We start from the raw sequence: 15,969 nt of genomic DNA, 5'->3' as shown, positions 1-15,969 counted from the left end.
AAATGGTTTGAAGCCGAGAGATCGGGCCGGATTCATTAGCCAGAGAAAACAAAGCTCGCTTGTCAGAACTGGCCACGGTAAACGCGGGGCAACATTGAATGATGGATTTAGACCACACTTAAATTGGCAAACTAGATAGAGGAGACCAAACAAGCAGCTGAACAAAGAGGTTCTTACAGGAAACAAGATTTTTTTCTCCACCCCCCTCCACCTCTCCACCCTTCTCTCCCTTTGAAAACACAAGATGGATACTCTGCAACAGATCCAGATTTATTTATTTTTTTTGGCTCAGGGATTTCAGACCAAATATGAAAATTATTTAAATTTGATTCCCACGTTGTCCCCCCACAAGGCTAACATCAAACTGTCTCTAAAATCTTCTGCTTATTTTAAACCACCCAGTTTGTCCCTATTCCCTCCATTTAAACTCCCTGAGGCAGCTTAACACCACCCAGCACTCGGAGTACAACTTAGTGGAGCGAAGTCGAAACTCCAGCAGAGCAAGTGCTAGTTTCGCTGCGAGCTGACATCTTCTCGCAGCTCTGCCTTCCTTCCTTCCCTCTCTCACTCGCTCACTCCCCTGCCTGGTCAGGGGTTGCCAGACTTTCTGTCAGCCCATCGCCTCGTCCCTCAAGGGACAAAGCGCCCGTTCTTCCTGGGGAAAGCCCCCCCCGCCCCGCCCCATCCACTCCACCCCGCCTGGATTCTGCTCTCGCCTACGAGTGCAGCGGGAAGAGGGAAGAAGGTAAAAGAGATCACGCGCAGCGAGAACTATCGTGGTGACATTTAGGGTGCATTCACACCAGCCTCGGTTTTAGTCCGGTTTAATCAAACTCTAGTCAGTTTGTCTAGAAAGTTCAGTTCGTTCAAACTCTGGTCCGTCAAAAACCCACAGCTCCGGGTAAATGGAACCAAAATAAACTTGCGAGTCTAGCGTTAATGGGAAAAATGTCTCGTGGTCTTTTACCAAAGACAAAGGAAAAATCCTACAACCGCTAAAATCTGATGCGACAAAATGTTTTGTTTACATTTTGTTAAGAAGGAAGTTGCATTCATATCTCCTTCAGAGGTTTTCATGTCGTTTCCTTCAGGAGCTCTTGGTGCAGCGCCACCACAGGCGAGGAGGTGTACAGGTTTTTCAATTAGTTTGGCCTGTGTGGCTGGCAGATTTACGTGTGTGTGTTTAACAACCAAAAGACGTACCTAATAAAGTTGCTGTCGGAGGAATAGCCTATTTGGAAATGAGACGAGGAGGTGAGGACGGATGCCGCTGACAGATGGAGACCCAGATCCAGATGTAGCTCCGTCCACGGAGAGGAGATCATTAAACGAGGTGCAGAGTGAAGAGGCACAGCGCTGACTATGATTTCACATGTTCAGCTCCGGCCGTGCTCTGCCACACGGCCTTGAGCAAGGTGGTGATCTTCTAGATTTTACTCTGTGCGCTACAGTTTAGATGCTTTTCATGAACTCAGATTTTGCCATAAACCACAGAGTGTTGCTGCCTGAACCACAGTTCATTTAAAAAAAAAAAAAAATGGCGGGGCAGATATTCAGATAAAAATATCAAAGCGATGCCCTACAGATTCGGTCGGGATGGGCTGGTCTTTTCTTCTTTCCTTCAGTGAGGTTTTGTAAAGATTTGGCATGCTGTTCCAGATTTTAGTTGGTTTGTCTTTAAGAAATATATATAACAAAATACTTGATGTTGCCTCTTTTTTGCATAAATTGAAAATGTATCTGAGACAGTATGTTATTATTTTAACAATTTTCTTAAAAAACTCCCCAAAAACTTAAAAACACTCCTTCAATCTGTTAATTTGCAATAGGGAGAGCAGTCTCTGTTACACAGCTCTGCAGTAAATGGGCTTTTTCTGTCATTTCAAAACAAATGGGACAAACTGCCTTGAGGCTCGTACAAGAATTTTAAATGGAAGAGTGTTGGCGTGAACTTTTAATGCTGAGCTATTTTGTGTTCAGGATGAAACAAAATCTAAATATACAGTATGCCCTTGATTTATAAATAATGTTTAAATAATGAGATTTATTGCTTTCTATTAACCGTATATAACATTCAACAAACATTGGTACCTTCTGAAGCAGGTTATTTCAACAAGTATCCATTTGAACAATAAGGTTTATTGAAAACGTTGTTTCCAGTTGACAACGGTTCTGGCAACGAAAGCGCTTTTTTTTGCAGTTTATTGAATACTGAACTACCTTACCACCACTTTATCTACTAAAACATGTTCAAAAAGCTTTTGGCTCTGTACCACAGCCTGTTATGTCACAGTGTTTTTGATACGGGCTGTTCAGACTAGGCTACAGGCTGCTTTTCAAACTACCTCTCTGGTGGGAAGCAGCTGTTAAATTCACAGTTGTTCCTCTTGTTATCTTGACGTCAATTGGGGTGTGCCCCAAGGCTCTGAGTTGGGTCCTGCACTCTGCAATTTTAATTAAAAATAAAATTGCCTAATGCGTCTGGTACATCTCTATGCCGATGACACAGTTGTTTGCTGTCATGCAAACTGCTTTGCCCTTGTTTTTGATTGTCTTCAGGCTGCTTTTGACATTATTAGGTCAATTTTGTTTTACCTTGCATTGGTACTTAATACTGACAAATATAAAGGCTATTGAAACTAATTACAACACTAATTACAATTACGAAGCTGTGCAGCGTAATTGAATTAAAGGTGTTTATTCCAGCTCTATCATGTTTTAGCATGTTGTAAATTTGTGTGTAGTATGTGTATGTATATGTAAAACACATAAATGGGATTTATCTGTATAAATAAAGGTGTAATGGAAAAAAAACTATGATAAAAACTCTTTGGACTGTGGGTCAAAATTGAACACTGAAAATATGCCAGGGACATATTTATTTTTCAAAGTAAGAACACACACAAAAAAACCAGTACTGTGAATTCTTTTCCTTTTACATAATTAGTATTAAATTAATTGAACAATATTTTAATAAAACAAAGCAGAAAATCATTGTAGATCATAAAAAGGGTCTTGTTTTAATTCAAGAAAGGCACACAAGTTCCTAATTTTTGGATTAGAAATTTCTATTTTTCTACCCGGAAAATGTTTTTAGTCTCCTCCCAGCAACAAAGACTTTCTTCTGAAACCATTGCTGTATTTAGCCCAGCTTAATGCACAGGTGTGCCCCACAAATCTGTTGAGTAAAAAGTCACTGTATGGTTTTGGCCTGACTTACTGCGACATTAACATGAAACTACAAAAAAACATGTCTAACAAAAGAGAAAAACACTTTGTGTTATACCTCATTTAGGATTATATAATTTATGAAAAGTAAGTTTCCTTCTGGATCATCTCTACTACATTTGCACTGTTGTTGAACTGCAGTCAGGAGGCACACAAAAATATTCCAATTATCTCAGTGGACCCCCCCCCTTCTGCCAAATAACATGTAAATGGTGAAAGTAAGATCAATATCAGGATAAAAAAAGAAAAGCAAAGGGAAAACAGTTGCGGCAATAACAAGGAGTTTTGTAGCGAGGCGCTGTGGCTCTGTTTGGGGCTCCTGTGGCTAACCTAACAATAATCAGGTACAACTACTTGGCAGCTGCCTCATACTATGGTTTGAACAAGGTTTATAAATGGCAATTAGTGCTTTTGTAAGAGACTGAATGGTTCAAGGGATGTTGCACAATACAAGCCAAAAAATAAAACCTCTCAAGACCTCAGTTGACTCAGATGCACACAAGGGCAGCTGGGTTTTTACAATATGTGACTGCATGAGTTCAAAAGGTATTGGGGAGTTTATAATCTAACAGTGAACGCAGATAGCTAAAGCAAAGCAAACTCATCCTCTCAGTGTAGCAAGCCCGGCGCAAGAGGAATATTCCAGCAGGTTTCCGCTCCTTAGCACCCTGCCAAAATTTTGTGAAGAGAAAACAAGAACCTAGGTATGTCGCTTGACTTGAAACGGAATACCTTTGTTGTTGTTTTGCTAAAGAGAAAGGAAGAAATGGTAAGTCCTCCCCCCCTGTTAGCACAGCTAAACAAATATGTTGCATAAAAAAGCCATACTGGAAAATTTAGCTGGACCAAAAGATTGGTGTTTGCTCAAATAAGAGGTGTCTGATTGTTACCTCAAAGATCAGGGATTGTGCGTCACATACAAGAAAACCTCACCATTTAGATCTAAAAGTTTCTTTCTGCTCATGTTAAAGTTAGATTTAATTATGAAGTTGTGGTTTTCTGCGCCATGTCAGCTGGCTCATTTAACCAAAGACACTCGGCGGATCTCTGACTCTGAGTCTTTCTAGGAATGAGTGGTAAGCTTGAGTCAGCAACTCCAAGCTTGCGTCTGGGCCGCGTTTTTGTATGAGGCCCTTCTGCAACTGATGCTCCCTTGTTTCCATGCAGCAAACAGTAACCAAACAGAGGCCCTGTTGCCATGGAGATGGTGTCACGGTGTTTTCTCTGTGGTGACATTGTTGGTTTCCTCTCTCAATCAGGACGATGTTTTGTCTGGGCAAGACTGATCTGCTGATGATACTTGCTGTTGCACTTTTGAAACGGCAGGTTTCCGTCTCTGTTTACCACTCTGGGAAACACACACAACACACACACACACCAGCATGCACACGCCCACACATACACACACACACACACACACACACACACACACACACCTACACACACACACACACACACCTTCCCAAAATGGAAGGAATGTGGGAGATAACAGGGGATGTAGGTGGAATCTCTTAAACAGTAAAATGACCCAATATTGGACAAGTCATTTGAAATTTGGGAAATCCTTTCTACAAAGAAAATATCACCTTAAAGGTAGGAGTTTCTTCCGCCGCGGACCTTTGGAATTGTTTTGCACTTTAAAACGTCCCCGCACTGATTTGACGATGTCAGCGGCATTTCGTTTTTATTTGGGTCAACGGCTGATTTGGACACGGTGCGTTGCCACATGCCGTCCAGTAAGCAGCTGACTAATGCAGCAGCCGCCATCCATGGTGGGAGTGGGGAGGGTTGGATGGGGGCAAACAAGGCCTGAACTGTGGGTGCACTCTTTCTCTCTCTCTCTCTCTCTCTCTCCCTCAGCTCAGGAAGTGGGGGAAGAATGCGGCGTGTATGTGTTCTGAGATTGCTGAAATGCTTTCTTGCGTGTGTTTTGCTTCTCCTCTTGGCTGCACGCAGATGTTGCAGAAGCATGCGTGTCAGTTCGGAGACCAGGTAGACCACGTGCATCCTGCTATTAGGGTCGCTTTAAGATGCATCAGTGGTAGTTTTGCTTCTTCTTTTTTTCTTACTGAACAGAATGGCAGATGTACATGAGAGGATTCTTTCTCACCTCTATTGAGACTTTACAATTAGACTCGGGTGTACCGCCAGAGTCACTGACCGACTGCTGTTTTTGATGCTTCAGCTGTCTCACCAGAGCACCTCTGGGATTTGGTCTTCACTTTTTCTTCTTTTTGTCAGTGTGTACTCATGCTTAACTCCTCAACTGCATCTTTTTCTCACACACTGGGCCACTGTATGCAACTTCCTAGAAACGTTCACAGCAGTAAATGAGTTGATGTCCTTAGACTCAGTCATCGACATCAATCACTTTGATTGGTGGTACTGTAAAGAGTTGAATCTGCAGTTCAGCTGAAAAGCATCCATGCACAAAACAGCAGCTTGTTAACGTTTAAAAAAGATGGTTCTGGTTAAAAGGAGAAACTTCAATGTATTTTCTTTGAATCTCAAGTGAGTACTGTCCAAATTTTGGTAACTTGGCTAAAAGCACCATAAAGATGGCTTGATGCTGCTTTGTTCTTTTTAAAAATGTTTTCCCCCTCCGGATGTTGTAAGGAAACAACAGTTGGGTGATCAGTCTTTGACATCCTGATCTCTTCCTGTCTGACTCTCTGGACTCATGTGACCTCTCCTAACACGTGTTTACAAAAATAACATGGCTTATTTTATGCTCAAAGTTCAGAAAACACTGGGGGAGGCTTAAAAAAGATGTCTTTCAGTTTTTAATGTATAGTGTTGCCACTCCAGTTGGCCATAATCGATGACGGAGCCTGGCAAGCGAGGGTTGTGTTGGAAGCTGGGTGGTAGGGTGACTCTGTTTTGTACTCCCCCAACCCAAACAGCAGGCCACAGAAACCATGACTCCGATGTAAAGGGGGATGCAAATGGGAATTAAATGATCAAGACCTTTTTTCTTTTTCCTCATCCCCTCCACCAGAAGATCTTGATTTATTCTGACTGAAAGCCTTCATTAATCTCCTGCCTTTGCACCTTCAGCGGAACAGGGAGCATAAATTGGCCTTGAAATTAGATTGTGAAAGACCCAAGTCTCTTCATCGCCCCTCAAAGCTCCCACAAACACAGCAGACAACACAACTTCTTGTGATGCATTCCTTTGTGACGTCAAAGTCCCTGCCTCTGGGCTACGAGGCGCAGCACAGGATGTCTGAACAAGGGAGACAAAGGGAGTCAGAGAGATGCAACGAGAAAAGATGAAACTCATATTAATGTGTGAAGAGAGTCTGGACAAAATCGATTTCTTTTTTTTCTTTTTTTTTTTGTTGAAGTTTAAATGGGTGGGGATGGAAAGGAAGGGAGGAAGAGAGGGGAAAGGCGCCAAGTGCAGAAAGTTGGAAAGTGACTCCAAATAGCTGAATTCCTACTTCCCTATAATGAGTGATACTTTTCTTTGCTGCTTCTCCTCTGTGAGTTTGACAGCGAGTTGTGCCCTGAACGATGACCAGTCTGTCAGCAAAGAGGAAGAAAGACGCCACCGCCACTCGCTCGCTCTGAGACATGTGATCCAGCGTCACTGTTGAGCAGCAACCGCAATCCTCAGTGTTAGACTCTCTACTGAGACTTGGACTGCACAACATTGATCATCGGCACATCTTTAAGGACAAGTCTCCTGTAGGATATTTTTTACTGACATTGAAAAGCATCCTTAAAGGTGCTTGCTTTGATGTTGGACAAGCTGACAGTTGACTAAACATGGAGCATGATGGTTGCAGATTTACAATTTATAATGCTGTTGTGTTTTCACGCCATGATACTTGGGGGTTAGTCTGGTGAAAACGAGCCCCTTGTTCTACGTTTTGCTTTGTACAGAGAGTCTGAGCTCTGTTACTGAGAAGTGATTGCTTGGAGGCATGGACTCTGTTGAAGGTTTAAATTTTACCCAGTCACTAATCTTTGTCCATGACATATCTTAACATGCCAGTTCAGTGCTATGAAGCTTACCGTAAATCGGCTGCAGTACGTTTTGATTTGTTACAGTAGTTCTTGTAAAGGGACACTTAGCAACAGGCTGCATAAGGAAACAAGCAGATCAGTGATCCTGACCTGCTGCTAATCACACACACGCACACACACCCACCCACACACACACACACGCACGTGCACACAGAGTGTGGGTTGCTTTAGGAAAACACACTTAATCTTACTAAGTTTAGACCTTAGCTTGTAGCTGTGCACCTAAAGTTTTAATTTATTAACTATGGCTCAGTCATCAGCTTCTAGTGCAAAGCAGACCCAGATCAAAGACTCTGATTGTAATTTTGACAGTCGTGTTTGTGTTCTCCTTCTAAATCTATCATTTTGTCCTTTGGGATGAATTCTTCAACACCTTCCTTGTCTCTCCCAGATTTTCAAAATAACTGTTGCTTAAGAGAAAACCCTGTGTTTGAGGGTCTTTTTTTTGTGAGTCTTTATTCAACGAGCTGAGAGCTTCAAAGTCTGTCCATAGTATTGAAGCTTTCTAAGCCCAAACAGCGAGATCTGACCAGGGAGCAGAGCCTCCTGAGCCCAAGTAGGCGTAGCACGTTCTCGGTTAAAACAGCTGTCAATGTTATACACGTTTAGTTTTTAACAGTAGCCATCTTTTTATTGTGATTGTTTAAAAAAAAAATGGCTGACCTCTGAGAATTGAAGCAAATTGTAGGGATTGGAAACATCCCGTCATGGACCAAACGTGGGAACAGAATAAACCCCAAAAACAATACAGTGATCAATAGAAATGATCATTTTCTTTTTCTAACCTGCTATTATTACTTTGACTGGTTTTATGACTTTTTTTAATATAGTTGGGTTTTTTTTAAGGAAAATAAATGTTGTAGATGATAGAGGTTTGAAAATGCATTACAAGATTATTCCCATTTTTTAAAATCAAAACAGTGCATAATCTGAATTTTCTTAAACTTAAAATAAATTAAATCACTTTAATGAAGAAGAGAATCTTTTTCTTCTGCTTTTAAAACTCCTAAAACCAATTTTTTAAAATTCTTTGGCATTCAAAAGGGACAAGACTTTTTGTGACCTTGTTTGCTTGATTTGTTTTATCTTTTATGACGTATCTTTACAGTTTGCTGTTATGTGCAGCTGTGGTTGGTTTTAAAGCGCTTTCTAAGTGAAATTGCTTTGCTATAGTTAAGTTTCATTTTCAGAGTAATATTTGTATTTGTAAGGTTTTAACAGCATGAAATCATAGATTTACACCCAAAAATAAACGGGTAATTTTGCAATGAGTTCCTTTTTATGCTCATTGCAATACACAGCACAAAATATTGGAATTAAATTCAATGCCCAATAAATAAAAATATTTACGATACAGAAGTCATCTGAATTCTGCAAGCTAGTTTTGAATACGTTTTTCCTCTTTGTGTGACTAGTATAGCTAGCCTGCTCCCAAGGACGCACATGATTTCCTTAGCATTGTATTTTCAATGCTTACAATGGAAGCACCTCGCTCCATGCAGAGGAGCACTGACGAGTTTTGGCTGGCGAAGACGAATATATTTACAACAGGAAAGTGAAGAGTGACGCAGGAATTGCTGAAATGTGTGTGACTGGATCATAGTTGGCTGAAAACAAGAGGAAGAGGAAGTGAGAAAGAAACAGAGAATCCAAGTTCTGAAGGATAATCTCAGCCACATTTGATTTTTATCTGCTGTTTCGGTACAAAATCACAGTAACATTGTCCGTTTTATTGAAATTTAAGATTACAATGCCTCTGTCTAACACAAACCATTTTTTTTCTTCCTTCCTTTTCCTACCTTCCCGTCTTTGATTTCTGCAGTCCTGCTGGCTCAGCCCATAGAGAACGAATGTATGGAGGGGCTGACGTTGAAGATCACTGACTTTGGCCTGGCCAGGGAGTGGCACAAGACCACAAAGATGAGCACGGCCGGAACCTACGCCTGGATGGCCCCGGAGGTCATCAAGTCCTCCACCTTCTCCAAGGGCAGCGATGTTTGGAGGTGAGCATGGTTACACTTACGGGTGAAACATTACATCCACTCCTCTTGGGCAGGAGTTTTATGTTATACTTTGGCTTTATATCATTGAAACCATTCCCTTTGAATAGTGCGAATTATAATTTTTAAGCTAATATTTGGTTAGGTGTCTGTTGGATGCTTTATGTCTGCCTGCTTTCCCCCTTTTAAAACCTTAATGACAAGAAGAATGTTTTAGGAGACTAAGGACACCGTTTTATGTACCAAGATATTGTGCAAATATCTTGGTACACTTGATATAAGACATAACTAACTAACAAACAACTTTTCAGAAAGATATAGCAATTTGCTTTATCTATATATTATTTTTAATATTGATGATGTAGTCCTACTGGTACTTTATTTTCCTTACAACGTGACATTATTCCCAAATTGAAATAAACTGCCAGTGGTACTAATGGGTTTCCATGAACTTTAAGGAATTATTGACTTGAAATAAGCTCCAATATCTTGCTGAAAAGTTTTAGTTAGTTTTGTCTTATTTAATGTATTCAAAGATATTTGAACTAGAAACTAGACCAAAGGTACCTGGTAAGATTTTGTGTTCTTACAGTGCAGACTGAGTTATACAGCCGTTTTTTTGAAAGCATTGTGACTTTTATAGTTCATGCGTACGTTGGTGCAGTATTCTCCCAAACATTTACAGACGTTCGGAGGCGCTGGCGCTGCTAAAACGTGCGCACCAACAGTTATGAACCTAGCATTAGCCTGGCGGGTTTTCAAGTTTTGTGCCTGTAGCTTGACAAAAATGTAAAAAAAAAAAAAAAGTTGATTTCCAATGGACACTTTGTATACCTTTTGCAAGGCGTATGCTGGCACGTCCCAGCAACTTTTGCGGAAGTGCCGAAGGAGCTCGCACGTTTTCGTTTGTGTACAGCAGACGGTTTTCAATCATCTGTAAGGTTTGAACTAGTGGAGTTTGGGGTTTGGTAGGAGGAGAGAAAAAAAATAGAAGTTGTAATTGGAGACTTGTTGATGAAGAGAAGTAGAGCCAGTGTGATGGATTGCAACAAGGCCACCGTGACCATGTGACGGCGTTCCCTTCAAAGGCCTGCTCTGTGCTTTGTTGTGAGACATGTGTACTGCACACTGTCCCATTGTCTCTGCTATAGACAGAGAAGGAGGCCTCACACCAGACCTGACCGCGGCCCTTTATCTGGGAATAGCTTAGTGTGTGCGTGTGTGTGGAGCCACATCTAGACACTATAACCGGAATCCCCTGATTATGGTTTTAGGGCTTATCATAATGACTGAGATTTCTTAAAGTGGTGTTTTAGAATTGGAATCTGCATGGACGTAAACACAAAGTCTTCATCTTGTTAGTAGGAAGAAAGATTTGTAGTTTTGTAAATCGACGAGTCGTTCTCAAGATTTGTTTGTCGCGATTAAACTTCTACTTTCACATGCTTTGCTTTAATTGTCACCCTACCCTCCCTGTGTTCCTTAGGACAGATTCAAAAGAACGTCTAAACAGAATCTCGATATGCTGGAGCTATCAAAGAAAACCGTTAACAATTTTTCCCCATTTTTTATTTTTATTTTTAGTTTATCCACTGTTTCTTACTTTCTGTCTTGACACAGACAGCGAGAGATTGGGGCCACGCATCTGCATTTGCAGAGCAAAGTAAGGCAGCCCTCCTTTGGAGAAAAAAAAACAAAAACGAAGACCGATCTGTGTTCTGGTATTCTTTCTCATCTGTCCTCGGCTGCTCGTCTCCCAGAGCGGGACCCGACGGCCGCCTCTGGGTGCGAGACGACGAGGCCAGTTTTTTTCTTTCTTTCTTTCTTCTTCTTTCTTTCTGCGGAGTCACACAGCGTGTGGAAGTTGTAATTAAAGAACTAAATAAAAAACAAAAAGGCGGCGGCCCTGTGCTCTCCTCACAGCGGGGCCCCGCAGAGCACGCTCAGCCAGGGCCGGGCGAGGGCTAATTGACGGTGTGGGTGATCCAAGTCCTCTACGCCGCGCTTTGTCTTCTGAAGACGGTGCCGAAGCCTCTGTCAGAAAAGCAACTCTCCCCGTTTGTCTGTTTGTGTTCATCATGCGTGACTTGATGGCGCTGTGTAAGCATGTGGTTCATCCAGCATGATGCTCCATTGCATCAGTTTGTCATGACGGGGTTTTATCACGGTTGCACAAGAGCGAGCCCAGTGTCTATGGTGTTATCAGGTTGTGTGCTTGGGACTAAAATAGATGCTGTGTCACACTGTCATGGAATAGATGGGTGTAACTCATGGTCGGCTGGTCACCTGTTCTGTATTTACTGACTGATCGCTCCATTTGACTGCAGGTTTGGTTCAACCTCTTTAGGGCATCACATTTAAATATTTAATTGGGCTGCTGGTGAAAATTAGTTTTTTCTTTCTCTATGTGAACTCTTGTATCTCTGCCACTTAAAACATAAGGCCTTGTTTACACTGAGCTGATTTTCAGTGAAACCGTGACACGTCTGTTTAGTGATCAGATTCTCTAACAATAGCTGCGTTTCCATTACAAATGTGTATAAAACTTTGTGTGTTTTCTGCTATTGTTGGGGGGGGCACGCAATTTTTGCAGTTTCAGTGTTTCCATTAAATTAGAAACACAATTAAAATCATATGTGAATAAGCTTATTCACGTGATAAGTCATTAAACATACCGTACCATCATTCTCCTCCTACTACTTCCTGTCATGTTCTTTGTCGATTTCGGCAGTAGTAACATCCCTTAGAGAATGGATGATAAACTAAAGCCCATTTTCAGGTTACTAAAATGGGCTTTTTTTGTAATTGGCATATTGTCATTAAGCAAATTTATTTTCATAATCATAATTTGCGTAATTTTATGGTCAATGGAAAAGCAGCTAATATGGAACGTTGTACTGCATGTGCTACTTAGCCTTTTCAGTTTAGCTCTTCTTCTGACACAGAACATGTTAGGTAAGCACTTGGCTCATCAGAGACAGCTAAAAGTGGTCAAACACTTTTAGACGACATGCTGAAATCACAGCGCCACATAGTGGCCTGGCATGACAACTACAGCACATTCCAGGTAACTTGGCGGTCTCGTCTCACTGATGACGTGGAACTTTTCCCCCATTATCATCTGAAAACACCAGTAGTTTCCAGAAATTGGATTTTTAAGTCTGGTGTGTGTCCAGCTGGTTGGATACATTGGCAACAAATATACTGAAGATTGAAATGTTCTGCGCTCATGTAAGCCTTTGAGATTTAAACACTGCACACACTGATGTCGCGATGACGATTGCCATTTATTACACAGTGGATCCTTCGAATTTGCGAATGACTGTAATACCATAACACCTAACAGCCTTCTAAAGGTGCTTCTAATTGCCTATTTTAATCAGTCAAACATCAAATATGCCGAAAACTGTTTCGGCACTACTGCAGGAGCTAACATGTACAGTCTAAATAACCACTTAAGATGTACTTTTGAAAAGGAAATGGAGTTATAAATATGACACAGATTATGTCTAAAATAATAATTGAGAGGTTTTAATGCTTTTAATCGCTTTCTCAATAATTCCATTAGTCACTATTCATATAAACATCTTTATAAATTAAGTAAGCTGCAGCTTTTTTTTTTTTAAACACTTCTCAGTTAGTTTCTTATGTCATTTGTCTATTTGTTGTATTCCTCTGTTCTTTTTCTCTTTAATAAGAACCAATCCTACAGTTTCTTTCGGCTGTGAGTGGGTCAGGTTTGAGCGTGAGTCAGCTGCTTCCTCATTTAGATCTTTGTTTGTGTGAAGAGCGGTCAGGCTATTGTTTTTTTTTGTTTTTTTTGTTTTGTTCATCTTATCTGTCAGCAGTTTCTCTTCCAAGATAGAAGCATCGTAAACGTTGAACCAGGAGTCGTATTACATTGGTCAGTCTCCTCCCACTCCATGTACATCACGGTTTACTACCTCACTTCCTGTTTCAGCCGTAGTATCTGTCGGGTCACAGGCTCTTCCTGTTGTGCTGGAATTGTTGTCGAGCGGGATTTTCCAAAGAACTCGTTTTGCTTTTCTCTGCAGCCTTTACTTGAATGTGTCGCAGTGGGATTATAGTTTGTCGGATGTTCATGAGTCGTTTTTATTAATGTTTATTTACAGAAACTAGATAATGTTTAAGTTCTTTTTTTTTTTAAATAAAGAATAATAATGGGGAGGGGGAATTTTGGAAAAAGAGAATGCGAAAAATGTAAATTATTTTCTTAAAAATCTGAGATAAAAAATAGAAATTGTATATAATTTCACAAATATTTTCTTATTTTTTTAATCTTATCATTTATGTATGGGTATTAGAAGTGAAAACAATGCCACTTTATAAATAAGAGTTTTTGAAGGAGATATATTCTATAATTTTTGAGTTTTTCTTTTTTCTTTTTTGGTGCACTAATAAATCAGCCCAGATTTTCTTAATTTTGGGAGATCAGAAATTTGCCAATTTCATGTAAACTGATCTTATCCACTGATCTTACCTACTATATTTAGCAACGTTTCAGACAAAAAAAAACAACAAAAAACAAAACAAAACCGTATCAGCCAAAATCTGAACTTCATAATTGGCAATCGGGCTGAAACCTGCTATTGGTGCACCCTTACTGGTCCAACTTTGTTCTGAGCAAACTTTTTTCTTTTTCTTCTCATTTCCAGCTATGGTGTCCTGCTGTGGGAGCTGCTAACTGGGGAGGCCCCCTACAAAGGGATCGATGGTCTTGCCGTCGCCTACGGAGTCGCCGTCAACAAGCTGACCCTGCCCATCCCTTCCACCTGCCCCGAACCTTTCGCTCAGCTCATGTCAGGTGGGCTTTTTTTCCTGTTTGGTTGTTTGAGATTGATTCATCACTGCAACAATCACATAATATTTTATTTTTTTTGTCATTTTCACATAGCTGCACTTAATAAAGAGAAAACAGATTCGTTAATTAGGTTGGTTTTTTTTTTTAAATAAGAGGAAGTATGTTCTGGATATGGCTTGTGCAATTTTTTCTTCTCTTTATCAGAAACAATACCTGAATATTTTGGTATAATATACTTTTTTATGCTTTATCTGTCATCTTTATTTGTTGAAGAAAAAAAACAACAACCCTAAGTCACTGTTGGCCCCCAGATGATTATTTAATTAATGGATTTGTTTTATTATTACTGTGCCCAAAGTTTTACAGCAAATGATGCCAACCCCCCTGTAGCAGGTTAATTAGGCGGAACCCTCTCAATAAGAGATCAGCTTGTCCGTGGAATCGGCTGGCATAAACGCCTGGATCGCGTGTAAATAAAAGTCACAGGCACGGCAGGATCTCCATTAAACATTCTCCAGTGCAGAACCAGCCGTCTCAATGAGTCATCGGGCCTAATTTAAGTCGTAAAAAATCCGATCTGACGGCTGTTGAGTCGAAGCGTTATGAGCGCGCGACTTCCTCGTTTCTGGAGGAAAAGAAGTGAAACCGTTCAGGGAACTACTGAACGTGTCAGATTCTCTCTACCGTCTTCAGGAGGCAGCTGCAACAAGCTGAGGTCAAACACAGATCTGGTGTTGCTCGGCCTTATCAGCTCTTCCCTCGTCTTCTGGGCATTAATGCGCGATACAGTTTGTTACGGACACGCTTGCCTGTCTGTGCGTGACAGAATGCTGGGACCAGGACCCTCACCGACGGCCCGACTTCGGCTCCATCCTGGCGCAACTGACCGCCCTGGAGCAGCAGGTGAAGGAGGAGATGCCGCAGGAGTCGTTTCACTCGCTGCAGGATGACTGGAAGCTGGAGATCCAGGACATGTTTGACGAGCTGCGGGCCAAGGAGAAGGTAAGAGGTTGGCGGAGACTTCAGTTAGCGCCTAGCTGACGCATTAGCTGGTGGTACATCATAAGGAGGGGAAGAACGGCTGGCCTTTTGAAGGCACGATCCACTTTTTCTACCTCCGATACAGATATCTGAGGTTTTGTATCATTCAGTACTGATACGATGCAAAAAGTATCGTGTTGAAATGACTAAAAAAAGTTTCTTTTTGTTATTTTAAACACAGACGTAAATGTACCGAGTTACTGCAACAATAAAGAACACTTAAACACACCAACAGCTTCACAAGCTTGCTCAAACTTGTAAAAACAACACAATTTTAATTTGTTCAGCTTTATTAATTTTTTTGTTGATACCAAAAACCTGGTGTGTACTTTCCATTTCAGGATGTCCTGACAGAAGCAGAAGAAAAACAAAGGATAGTCTAAAATATGTCGGATTTTATGGCTGAATTAAGACAGGAAGAATATTTATCACTAAATTATGCCTAAAAAAACAGAAGAAAAAAAACTAATCAAAAAATAAAAATAGCAAAAATAATTAAAGTAAATTAGTAAAACTTAAAAAGCAACATTTTGTAGGCCAAACTTTGTAGTTAGCATTAGCAATGCATTTCCTGTAGAGACTCTTCCTCTACTGCCTGTTATTGAATATAAGCAGATTGTGCCTGCATTGCCCTCTACTGTTCAAAATAAGAACTGCAGCATAAAAGCCAAAGGGCCACGCTTGTTAATTATTAATTAATTAATCTTAGTACAACAAGCACTTTGGAGGACTTACTCGTGTACCTAAAGTGGAAAGACATTAAAATTTTTTCGTTTCCTATTTATTGCAGATTACATTACTGTCATTATCAAACTAGCAGCCATACAGAGAACCCAATTAAGTGTA

The 15,969-nt window shown here is 40.7% G+C and overlaps 1 protein-coding gene across 1 annotated transcript in view; it reads left to right on the top strand.

Annotated features, from left to right (window-relative positions):
- The window catches only part of LOC122820522 (mitogen-activated protein kinase kinase kinase 11), a 52,009-nt gene that overhangs the window by 10,523 nt on the left and 25,517 nt on the right, over positions 1–15,969 (top strand). The window contains exons 2-4 of the mRNA XM_044098007.1: positions 9,083–9,263; positions 13,937–14,085; positions 14,909–15,084. Of these exons, the coding sequence (XP_043953942.1) occupies positions 9,083–9,263; positions 13,937–14,085; positions 14,909–15,084 (506 nt within the window). The remainder of the gene's footprint in view (positions 1–9,082; positions 9,264–13,936; positions 14,086–14,908; positions 15,085–15,969) is intronic.

This window comes from Gambusia affinis, linkage group LG18 (genome assembly GCF_019740435.1).
Source record: "Gambusia affinis linkage group LG18, SWU_Gaff_1.0, whole genome shotgun sequence".
In the NCBI taxonomy this organism is placed as follows: domain Eukaryota; kingdom Metazoa; phylum Chordata; class Actinopteri; order Cyprinodontiformes; family Poeciliidae; genus Gambusia; species Gambusia affinis.
This window is presented reverse-complemented; position numbering and strand designations above follow the sequence as displayed.